The 12,370-nt window shown below is 43.0% G+C and overlaps 1 protein-coding gene across 1 annotated transcript; it reads right to left on the minus strand.

Annotated features, from left to right (window-relative positions):
- Positions 1-9,131: 9,131 nt before the first annotated feature.
- LOC122772968 (lysophosphatidic acid receptor 6-like) lies at positions 9,132-11,982 on the minus strand. The gene is made up of 2 exons (XM_044031305.1): positions 11,536-11,982; positions 9,132-11,248 (listed from the first exon to the last, which is right to left on the minus strand). Exon 2 carries the CDS (start codon positions 11,245-11,247, stop codon positions 10,147-10,149), a length of 1,101 nt encoding a protein of 366 aa, XP_043887240.1. The 5' UTR covers position 11,248; positions 11,536-11,982; the 3' UTR covers positions 9,132-10,146.
- Between the last annotated feature and the right edge of the window lie 388 nt (positions 11,983-12,370).

Consider the following 12,370-nt stretch of genomic DNA (forward strand, 5'->3'; position numbering starts at 1 on the left):
GTCGTCCATCACAGTGAATGTCAGCTCTGCAGTGGCTTTACTTTTTTAATTGGCACAGTCAGACTTCAGCAAAAATAAGAGGCAAAAGACGCACAAAAGACTGAACTGAAGTATTGGTTTGATAATGCATCAAAACCTCGTATAACCTGCACTTCAAAAAGCCTGAAGTATCCTTAGGGAAACTGTTTACTGTTGTTATAAATCAAGTGAGAAATAGAGGCTCTCTTTACCTTCACTTCCAATCAAACAGAGAGTTCTTGTTTATTCGCCCCCCTGCTGGGTTTTCAGTACATTCTTACTTCTCGACTGACTTCACAGAGGGAGGTTATGCTTCTATCGCACCCTCACTGAGGCTATTCTTTTTGATTTTCATGCTATTTTTCTTTGTGTGTGTGAAATAAATAATATCCTTTATCCTCCACATGAGGGTCATGGTGCATGGCTGCTGGTGCCGATCCCAGATGACACAGAGACGACGCATCGACTCCACTTGATACTAAAATGTGACGTCATTGGTCATCAAACCGAACAATGCCAAACTCTGGATCAGTTTAAAAAGACTTCAACGTCTTGAAAACATGCGTTAATCTCCAGCATTTAGCAAAGGACATTTCTTGAAATCTCAATAATTAGGAGGAGTCTGTATTTAGCAACAGGCGATCGTGAGCCGAATCACAATCCGTTCAGCTGTATTTCAGTTATCAGTGAACTGAACCTTTTAATTAAGTGATTCGAATGACACAACACATGGTTGGTGTAGTGGTTAGCACTCTTTGCATGTTCTCCCCGTGTGTGCATGTGTGGCTTTTCTCAGGGTTTCTCCCACAATCCAAAAACATGTTATATGAGAATTTGATAAATTGGATAGGTGAGTGGATGGCTGATTGTCTCTATATGTGTCCCTGTGATGGTCTGGTGAACTGTCAAGGGTGTGACCTCGTCTATCGCCATATGTCAGCTGAGATTATTGACTATGTCAAGCGTCTAAAGTGGTAGAAAATGGTTGATTCTGATGATTCGTTTACACCGAAAACAACTGCTTTACTAATTACTCAACAGTTTCCAGACGACCCCACCCACGTTGAGGAGGTACTATCGCAATGGAAAACAACATGCCTGATACCAAACCGAGTAGAGCCGAGTCGTGCTAGAACTGTACAGTGGCAAAGTGCCGATAGAAACAAACAACCATCCACTCTCACACCTTTGGTCAATTACAAATGTCCAAATGACCTCTGCATGGTCACAAACACGGGGAGAACATTCAAACTCCATGCAGGAAGACCCTTGTTCCAGCTGGGTCGCGAACCTGCTGCAAGGCAACAGCCAAAATAGAATATAAAATAAAAAATAGCTTGGCTCTGTTGTGTAGTCGTCCACGAGAGAGACTCTGCCTGATGTTCGTTGACCTCTCGTGGCTCATCCTCTGTCCCTGCCAACTTCTCATCTTCCTCTGTGTCACAGACTGAGGCAGACAAACTGAAGAAAACAGCCCACCAGTTACACAATCGGACTGCAAGGAATAACTTCTTTCCAAATCCATGCAGGCTGTGGCAACATGTCGGCAGCTGCGAGATTCATGAACAACAAAAATGAGCTTAACGTCAGAGGATGAGTGTTGAAACTTGGCAGTGAGTCCTGGAACGCGAACGCTGAACACTCATGCACATCCTGAATGACAGCGACGGTAAAAAACATTAAAACACCTGCCCAGACTCTGCAGCTGATCAGGATTTATCCCAGGATTCACGGCGTACAGTCCAATTATAGAAGGGGAATTTGTATTTCCTTGGGTTTATGACTGGGGAGGACACCCCAATGTTTGTTTTTGGCCACGTTTGTCTGTTTGAGTAAAGTCAAAAACTTTTCCAGATATATCGGGTACAACACACCACTCTATTGGTGGTGATTCAGAGACAGAGGATTTGTTTTAAACAAACAAAGGAGAACCTTCACTGACGAGGGTTATTGGCAGAAACGAAACTAATACGTATGTTATTAGTAAGAATAAGCCTTTTACATATTATTCAGGCAAGTCAAATCTTACTTTTTGTATATCACATAAGCAATAAAAACTCCCTCTGATTAAAATTGACAAAAAACACATAATTGGCGGGATTTTGTAATGTAATAAATAAATAAATACAACAGCAGTTGAGCTTAAGTGCTTTAAATTGGAAATTAATACTCCCTACAAATGCTGTGGAAATATATTAGTTTTCTTATACATATGGAGAGTGAAAAATGAACACATGGGTCCTTTAACTCATCAGTATGCTTCCTCCTGCTCACCTCTGTTGGCCAGAGAATTATCTTGGTCTTATCTCTGGGCTACACGAGGCTAATTGTCTTCTTTGTTTTATGGAGATAACCTCTGGGGCATCAATGAGCCGTGTCCTTCCCGCCCTGAGGCGAGGATATCAATAAATTAACCAAGACCCCGATTTTTAAAAGAATGTGGAGGTCATGGTTCAAGTGTGCCATCCTGCAAATGGAGATGAAGCCAACATGAGTGTGATTAGTTTGATTTTATTTATTTTTGTTATCTCAGGTGAGATTTAGCACATCAATCAGACTTGATTATTTACTACATTTAAAAAAAAAGAAAAAAGGTACAACCATCTTAAACTGAAAACTGAAACAACTACGAAAATTGGACAGCTAAAGAAAATCAGTTTCTCTTCAATGTTCATATGTTTTATTAAAAGGATAACTCATTCATTTTCATGTCTTGCTGTTGGCAACTTGCTGTAGCTAGATGCTAGTAGTTGCTACTGTTAGCTGCTTTAGTTGCTAGCTGCTACTGTAGCTATGGTACTGGTGTTTAACAATAACAGCTACAGAAGCTGCTAGTTGCGTCTGTTAGCGCTGCTGTATCTGGTAGCACCTACTGTAGCTACATGCCGAGGCAATGGAGTTTGACAGTAGCTACAAGTTGTTGCTAAGCAGCTGCTTTGCTCACTGCTACTGTAGATAGCCAGTAGCAGTGAGCAAAGCACCATGTATCTGCCATACATGGTGTTTATCGATAACTACAGAAGCTGCTAGCTGCTAGTAGTTACTACTGTTTACAGCAGCTCTATCTGCTAGCATTTGCTGTAGCTAGATGACACTGGTGTTTGGCAACAACGGCTACATAATCTACTAGTAGTTGCTATTGTTAGCGGCTGCTGTATCTGGTAGCAGCTCTATTGTACCAAGATACCGAGGCATTGGTGTTTTATATTAGCAACTACAGTAGCTACTAGCTGCTACTGCTGCGATATGAGCAGCTACAGTCACTAGTTGCCAAAATGCCAACATGTTTGATAATTGTGCTAAATCCAGCCAAATCAACAAATGAGTATGAAGTACGAAGAGAAACTATCCATCGTCTTTTGGGGTTAGGGTTGAGCAGAGAAAGACCTCATGCTGGATATAAACAATGATTCTGTGCAGTTTAAGTTGAGTGAATTCTGCTGTGGAGGAGGAGAAGCAGAAGAAGAGGAGTATTGTTTGGTCGCTCGAAATTCCTCATGGTGAAAACAGTGACCTTAAGGGTGACCTGTAAGTGTCAGCTTTTATGTGTGGATGTGCTGTGGACTCCGCTATGGACATTTGTTTATGAGTGTGTGCTCTTGTGTTAGCGCGGCCTGGGTATCACTAATCCCACCATGTGATTTGGTTGTGTAAAACTTGACATCTTGAATATCAGGCTTTCATTCCGATCACATGTTCAGTTGCTGATTGAAATGTCAGATTCTTGCCCGCAGTGAAAATGCAGCTGTGAAATTCACAGTATATTTTCTGTTTTATATTATTTGGCTGCAAGGATGTTTTTTTTTTTTTTTTTTACAACACATGTAGGACATGTTGCTGCAACATGTGGCCCCAATTCACTGACCCATGATCTTTTCTTTCTCTCTTGAGAATAGTGGGTTGTCGCCTCTGGTTAGAAGCTGCAGCCACAACAGCGGATTAATGTGTTCACAGTGGCTGAGCAGACATTGTTTAAACCCAGAGGAAGCTATAAGGAAACCCCAACCTGTGCCATCACGCAGAACACACCCAATCAACTTCTCTTTAACTTACTGTAATAGGCTGTAATACAGTCACTCAGGCTGAAACACTGATGTACCCGGCCTGTATCTTACCTCAGGGAATGTGCTGGTGGTAGACAACCTGCTGTGTGCTGTGTTTTAATAGAGAGGGTTTTTGTGTTTCTGGGAAATACATGTGTGTAACCCAAAAGCTGTGTGTACAAGCATGTGAGTGTTATCGCAGCGGGATATTTGGAATGAATTGAGTAAGATCTGATAAACCCTTTTCCCCGCAATGTCCTGTTTCGTGCCGGGACTTGCGGATGCATCTACAAAACATTTTAACATTTAAACTGATATCCTGAATCTCGTTTTTCGCAGTTTCAAGATCATTTGAAAGGAGAAAAGAATCATGTGTGGTTTATGAATCAAGATATGACATTTCTAGTTTGGCAGCGACGTGACGTTGTGACTTATTGAAATTATCTGCTCGCTCTGATGCCATCAGATACTTGGTGTGACCAATCGATTTGGTGTTGAAGCATTATTTACTTTTTAATGTAGAGGTTTTGACCTGACTGGAAAGTTAGTATATTATTAATCTTCAACTTTGAATTTTAGAGTGATATTAACATTGCACTGGTGCACTGTCGATTGCATGGTTTGCTTTTGTCCCTTTTTTAAAAGACCACCTGTCGTAAAAGTGAGAAAACATGAATATTTTAGAAATCTTTAACGGTTTATTGTTATTTATTCGGCAAATAACAAACTGAAAGCACCTTTTTCTACCCAAATTTGAGCCGGCTCACTGACAGAATGACTATAATTTGACATCTTAATCAAGAAATAATAAAATGCTCCACTATTTTTTATTTAGCTGTATTTGAATATTAATGGGTAACAATAATAATTATATTTTAACATTTTGGGTTAATGAGCTTTTACATACTGTTGCATTAACCATTACAGAAACCTAAAAAATATTATTTTCATAATTACCAATGCTGTTAGGATAGCTGTAGGTGGTGGTCTAATGAATGTGTTAACCACTCTATACTGTATATGCATTTATTTAAGTACTTTACATGTTTATTTATCAATACTTGTGGTAATGAGGCTTAAGCGCTTGGTGCCATCCTAACGTCCAAACTCCCATACTTGACGAGTATATACTTGAAGTATTGAAAAATTAAAGTTTGATACTTTTGCCAAAGATTGGTTGATTTAATAACTAAATAAATACCTTTTCCAACATTCTAACAGTGTCCTGCTTCGTGCCAGGACGTGTGGATGCATGTGAATGTGGGACGCGCCTCCAAAGCATTTCAACATTTTACCCTGGCGTTCCTCAAACTCAAAGTCAATTTTCGAAAAATCACATGTTATTAAAAAGCCCTGAAAAATATTATTGTCACAGGGGCTCAGATTTATATTTAAGGGCCGAAGCAACTCTTTCAGGTCAGTCAAAAATGAATGGCTCCTCCGTCTCTCCTTAAACATGACCTTCCCTGTTGTGAACACGCCGGACAGTTCACACGCAGGCATGTGTAAACACCGCGGTAACCCCCGAGAAAGGGAGTGTTTTATCAACATGCTGCTTATGCCTTCTGCCTCATTCCACTGATGTTATGCAACCAAGAGCTCATCTGGTCAAATACCCCCCTCCAGGCGCTGATAAGGCCTGTTTATGGTCTGGGGCGACACAGAGTGAGGGAGGATTACATGTGACTGCTGATGCACTTATTCAGTTTACCTCCCTGCCTGCAGACGCTGAGCTCATTCCACCGGTGCTTATTAGTGCGGCGCTGCCTCCGATTTAAAATAAGTGAGGCTGTTGTGCTAACATGAATGCAAACGCAGACACAGAGTGTTCTATTTTTTGCCAAGCCACATCCTGAAATACGATTATTCACGTAACGCTCCGTCTTGCATTGTCTGCTTTTATTGCCGCTGCCGCCGCCTTCGTCTTCTTCCCAGTCAGGAAAGTCCGAGCATGTTTTTTTATTCCTCAGCCCCTAGAGGGTGACAACCTTTATATAGAACAATAATAATAATAATAATAACCTGTTTACCTGAGGCAAGACGTGTAAAATGGGATTCTGGTGGGAAAATTGTGCACATATCTACATTAGTGTAATAACAGCTATTTCCTTATCCTGCCTGTGAGCCATGCAGCGAGGAATGGTTGATTATGGCTCTAAAGAGACGCACTCCCCCTCCAAAAAAACATAACCCAGAACCGTTTAGGAGGACAAACTCTTGTTATATGATGCAGAGCTGCGGAGTGAATCTAAGGACGAGGACCTCCTCACCCCAACCTCCTCCTCCTCCTCCTTCTCCCTGAAAACACACACATGAGGTCCCTGTCAATGTCCCGGCAGAAATGACTCCTGACAAGTGCTCTCAACACACCAGAGGATCTCCAGTCAGCTGGGACTGACAGAAACATCAAAGCAGCCTCTAAGAGAACACACACTGCTTTTACCTCAGGGCTGCAGAGTAGAGTAAGGCTATACGTTATCTACCTCGGCCGTAAATCCTCTCACCAAAGTCCACAGAGAAAATCAGCGCTTTAACGTCACGGCACACAGGAGTTGTTGATCCACTGCTGCCTAGAAATGAGTTGAAATGTGTTATTTTGTGAGTTCCATAAAACGGCGACTCCTGTGAACTCATGAGCTAAAAATAGCGGGGTTTTTTTCAATGGACTTTGGTGTGAGAAAAAATGTGTGGTTTTCTAATAGGCGCATCCCGATATCAAAAACTTCCGATACAGTCATTTTAGACTATTTATGAACGTATGAAGCTGTCATTTCAAAGACATAATTCTCCAACTGTGGAACAAATACTGTTCTCCCAAAAAAGAAGAAAAACATGACGCAGATATATAGGATTTTTGGATTCCACATTTTTATCTGATGCGGTGATTTGAACCGATACCGAATCTCATCCCTGTTTTCAAACGTCAGTTGTCTCACGGTGGGATTAGTAAACACATTCGTACGATATCATTACGATATATATTCAGAACGCCTGAACTGTCACTTTAAGAGCAAGATCCAGGCTTGTTTCTGTTTTTAAAGGTTGCAGCGACAGTGACCCTGATGATGACAAAACACCGGTGCTGTGATGTGAGCCTTATCAGGATTCACACAGTCATTGTGGAAATGAATTATTCATGACTGGATGCGATATTATGTGCTTGTAAGTGAGGATACTTTACTTTACACAACACAAACACAGTTAATCTGTCATTCCTTCTCATGCTCGTACCACACGTGTATTTCTTGAACGTGTCGGACGTTTGCAGAACAGACTGTTTGCTGTGACAACCAGTGCAGCATCTGTGTTTTCTCACCCTGCAGTCGGCTGTGAAGGAGAGGTCACGCAGATTAGATAAGTGTTGTATATGCACAGGAGCCTGCTGGGCTCACGTGAGGGGTCCGACCTTTGACCCAGTGTTCTTATACAGCCATAAGACAGCCTTGTGTCCTCGACATTAAGCAATATACAGCGATAAGATGTAATCAGTGTTTCCCCCCCCCTCTGCCTTCACGGTGATCAAAGTAATCAAACGCAGGGATTTCATTTGCTTGTGGTCTCGTCTGACAAGATTCAAAACCACTTTTGTGTGACCTCTCAGATGACCAACACCTGGTGTTCAGATAAAAGTTGCACGTGAGGAGTACACAAACACGGAACGTTGCCTCACTGTGCTATGAATAATCCAAAGTGTGTGTTGTTTCTTTGTGAAATGACTCTCATGAAAATGTTCTAGTGGTAAGATTTGTGGTTGTGACGCAGCGGCACGGATGACGGTGCAGCCTCTGGGTCTCCTCCATCCTCTGCCTCAGAGTCAAACTGTACTTGTTTGTTTTCATAACAGCGCAGTTCTTTTAACCTCAGAACCCGAGTTATAGGTGGGGAAGGAACAAAGCGGCGCGCGCTGACTTTCAGGTTATGTCAATAAAGTCAGAGCAGCGTGTGCTTTCTGTTACTCACGCTCACGCTGTGCTGACTCCTCGCGGATGCCGTACAACATGTATCCGTGTAAATAAATACACAATCACTAATAATCAGAGAGTCACATGGCAGTGTATGTAGATGTGGAGAAAATGCACAATAAGGAGATTTAAGTGACTTTGAACGTGGACATTGTTGTTGAAACCAGACGTATTTCAGAAACTGCTGATCTACTGGGGTTTTCACACAAAACATCGTCTCTGGTGTTTACAGAGAATGTTCTGGCACAACGAAAATGTCCAGTGAGCAGCAGAAAATGTTGCACTGACGCCAGAGGTCAGAGGAGAATGACCAGACTTGCAACTTCAACTTCCAAAAACAATAAAATCACTTGAACCTCCAGCTAACCCATGTGTACCTAATAAAGTGGCCATTGATTGTACATATGTATATGTATTATACATGTCTGAGAACTAGAAAAACTGGACTAGGATGTTACCTCCACTGTCAAATATTGTATGTACATAAGGGTGTGAGTGGTTATTTTTAAAACCACGTAACGTGACTTTAAGAGCATCCTGTTTTACTGAGCGGCTGAACTGAGCAGCCTCGCTCGCGTGTTCATAAAAAACACCATGTCCTTGTGGGAGAGGAAAACAAACTTTACAGGAGGATAAAATGGAATTCCTATCTCGGGTTAAGCTAAACACGGGAGACGCTGCACTGTCTCAGCTCCCGTCTCCGACTCCTCCGCTCACTGCGTCTGAACAAATCACTGTCACATTCACACTCGCACGCAAATGTGCACGCCGCGCCTGGAAACGTGAACAGTGTGTTCCTCTCTGCTCCATTAAAACAAAGGGGCTTCCTGTGTGGCAACCAATGATGAAGAAGAGGAAGTTGGCACCGTCCGACTTTCTACTTCCACTTTCTTTGCATCCCCATTTGCAGGAGGGACAGACGCTGGCAGTTAAGCGCTGTCTCAAGTCTCAAGTGTGCAACACGACTTGTTCAAACTGGAAGCGGATAAGTGGCCTCACTTGGCTTGGACATTTTAAATAAACAGCGTGTGATAACATGTAATTTCCAACTTCTGTTCCAGAATCTTATGTCAACATTTGAAATGAATTACATCCCAGTCACTCAGGAGACGTTTCACGTTTTGTTTCTTTCAGACAGTACATGACGTTTATTCATCACTGTGGAATGAGTGCAGTATCTGGAATTCCATGTCAGTGCATTTTTTTTTAATGGCAATTAACACATTAAAGTCTACAAGGAAATGCCGCCAGAACAATAAAAAGGCACTTCTGTGACCTAGTTGTAACTCACAACAACAACAATAAAAGCCCTGTACAATTGTATAGCTTGATATAACTTTATGTTAATTTAAGAGATACTACTCTACAGTTAGCACCGCAAATAACCACGGAAATGTACAGATATACAGAATCCTTGTGTCATTCGTTCGATTCAAAACAGATAACCAACTGTTAATTTGATTTTCAAAATAAAATGAAACATTTAAAAATGGATTTTCTTTCCAGTTTCCGACATTGCGCTCAAACGGAAAATGGAAAAGAATGGATAGCGAGCGTCATACGGGTTGCGTAACTTGCGTTAAATGGAACAATCTAAATCAGACGAAATGGGAAACGCTCGTTTTCATTTTTCATTTTAACACAATATCAGAAATCGGGGGAAAAAACTAGTGGTTTTCCATTTTTTTCCCTTTTTCATTGTAATTTTGTAATCAAATGAAGGGTTTGTTGTTTGTTTTTTTCATTTTGAAAAATGAATGATACACAGATTATACAGGCACATGTGGCATCCAGTATCATGACCGTCCTGCTCTCCACTGATCACATTGACCTGCCGGTCACTGGCAGAGTAATTGTGTGGAACACAATTTCCACAGGAAAGGAAACAATCAATAAGTAGTAATAAATAAAGTAATAAATCCACAGATGAGAACAAACGGTCACGTGGCAGTAATACTGCAGAGCAGAGTCTGTCGACGACAGGTCCAAACATTTGCCCCGAGATGAGACACTTAAGATCAGATGATAATACTTCTTTGGCAGATGCTTCATAAAGCATTCTTTGTTTATCCTCTGGAACAGTGGATTTTTAATAACACCTGAGCGTAACAATCCCATCACAATCACACTGACGACTCGTTGTGAAAGACTTTAGCTTTAAAATTCCTCAGGCTGAAGTGAAGGTTGGAGCTGGTTTCGGACTGAAGGGCCTCGGAGAACTTGACGTCATACGCTCGACTGCCCTGAGACTTCCTCTTGATGGAGTTCTGGATGGTCTCTGACGTGAAGTAGTAAACAATGGGGTCAAAGCAGCAGTTGGACACCGCGATGCAGAGGGCTATGGGGTAGATGGTCCGCACCACGGACTCCACAGAGCAGCCCTTTAAAGTCTTGGTGCGGACCAGAGCATAGAAAATCAGATTTACGTTGTACGGAATGAAGCAAAAACAAAAAATGAAGAGGTGAACGATGATCATGCGCAGGATCTTTGTTTTGTTCAGCTTCCCGCCGCGGCTGATGGTTTGCGGTTGCCGCAGGGTCTGCAACACCATGATGGAGCAACACACGTTGAGAAGAAGCGGGATGATGAAGCCCACCGTTTCGATGAAAATCACCACCTTGGACAGGTGGGACTTCCACTGCTTGGAGGAGAAGTTCTCAAAGCAGAAGGTGGAGTTGGTCTTGCTGTTCTCCTTTGACGTGGTCTCCAGCAGGAAGCCCGTGGGTAGACTCCCAGACAGCACCAGCACCCACACCGCCGCGCACACTATCTTCGCGTTGCGCTTAGTCCTGAGCGTCCTCGAGCGGAAGGGGTGCACGATGGCGAGAAAGCGGTCCACGCTGATGCAAGTGAGGAAGAGTATGCTGCCATACATGTTGGTGTAGAAGAGCGAGACGGAGACCTTGCACAGTGTGCTCCCGAAGGGCCAGCTCTGGTTGATGAAGTAGAAGACCCTGAGGGGCAGCGTGAAGACAAAGAGCAGGTCGGACACCACCAGGTTCATCATGTACGTGGTGGTCTCGTTCCTCAGCTTCAGGCTGCAGGTGAAGATGTAGATGGCCACGACGTTGGTGATGAGGCCCACCACGAACACGATGCTGAACACCGTGCTGTACAGAGGGTACTTGAACCCGTCGTTTTTGCTGCAGATGGAGATGTTGGTGGAGACATTTCCAGCCCATGGTGGAGTAAAACTGTCAGTCAGGAGGGTAGTGTTGGACATTCTGAGGGACAAAGAGTGTCTGTGATGTAAGAGCTGTATAATAATCGCACAGTGAATCCACCATGAATGAAGATGAGACACAAAAGTCCTCAAAACAGGATGAACAGAGAGATGCTCAGGTCATCGGCATCAATGTTGTTATTTTGGGGGGGTTACCTCATGTTTTTTAATGACCCCTCCCTGCAGAGGATAGAGGTTAGAGATCCAGGCTTGGTGTGTCCTCCCCTCCCCCTGCCCTCGGTATCTCTCCACCAGGCTGCACCACAAGAAGACAGAGCCTTTACTTACTCAGATCAATCAGTCTTGGTCCATCACAGGCTGCAGCGTCCACAGAGGTTGGATCCACGATGGCTCCACTCCACAGAGGATGAGGTGAGATAGATCCACAGCTCGGATCTTTAGGGCATCGTCCCTTTACCTTTGTCCAAATTCAGTGTTTTGGCTCCACAGCAGCAAAGTTATCTCCAGGCTTCCTCTCAAAGTCCTGAGACAATCAGCAGAAGAAGTGAAGCTGAAGAAGTGTGATGCGTTTCAGTTTGTTTCAGGGTTTGTTTCCTGTTCCCCTCTTTTGCTTCTCGTACTCGGAGTGAGTCACTCAGTATCTACTCTCTCTCTCTCTCTTTCTCTGTGTACGTCTAATTGTCTCTCTCTCACTGACAGCCTCGGGGGCCTTCACTCCACACGCTTGTGCTCAGACAGAGTTCCCACTCCTTTGTGCCTGCGTTTCAGACAGTTTTTGTGCTTTGAGTGGAGAGCAGCTGTAGTGACTCCTCCTCCTCCTCCTCCTGCCTCCACTCCAGCTCCTCCTCCTCCTCCTCCTCCTCCCTTTGTTTGCTCACACAGTGAACGAATCAAACGGCAGCGGGGTTTTTTGTGAGGGAATTCATGAGGAGACTTGAAACAATGTCCTCAACAAAATCTTGACACATATTTAGAAAGAAACGATTTTAGAAACCCTTACTTCAGCAGCAAACCAGACTACTAGACGTTTTAAAAAACCACAGTGGAGACAACTTCCCTCTTTTTTAATGCATTGTATTATTGTTGTACTATACTATTGTTGTGTAGGAACCCATATTATTGCATTATTTTTGTGTGTTTACCAGGTTTTGTGAACAATTCT

The sequence above is a fragment of the Solea senegalensis genome, linkage group LG8 (genome assembly GCF_019176455.1).
Source record: "Solea senegalensis isolate Sse05_10M linkage group LG8, IFAPA_SoseM_1, whole genome shotgun sequence".
In the NCBI taxonomy this organism is placed as follows: domain Eukaryota; kingdom Metazoa; phylum Chordata; class Actinopteri; order Pleuronectiformes; family Soleidae; genus Solea; species Solea senegalensis.

Bases quoted from the DNA above. Each gene is read 5' to 3' on its own strand.
- LOC122772968 (XM_044031305.1), bottom strand. From the start codon at position 11,247: ATGTCCAACACTACCCTCCTGACTGACAGTTTTACTCCACCATGGGCT.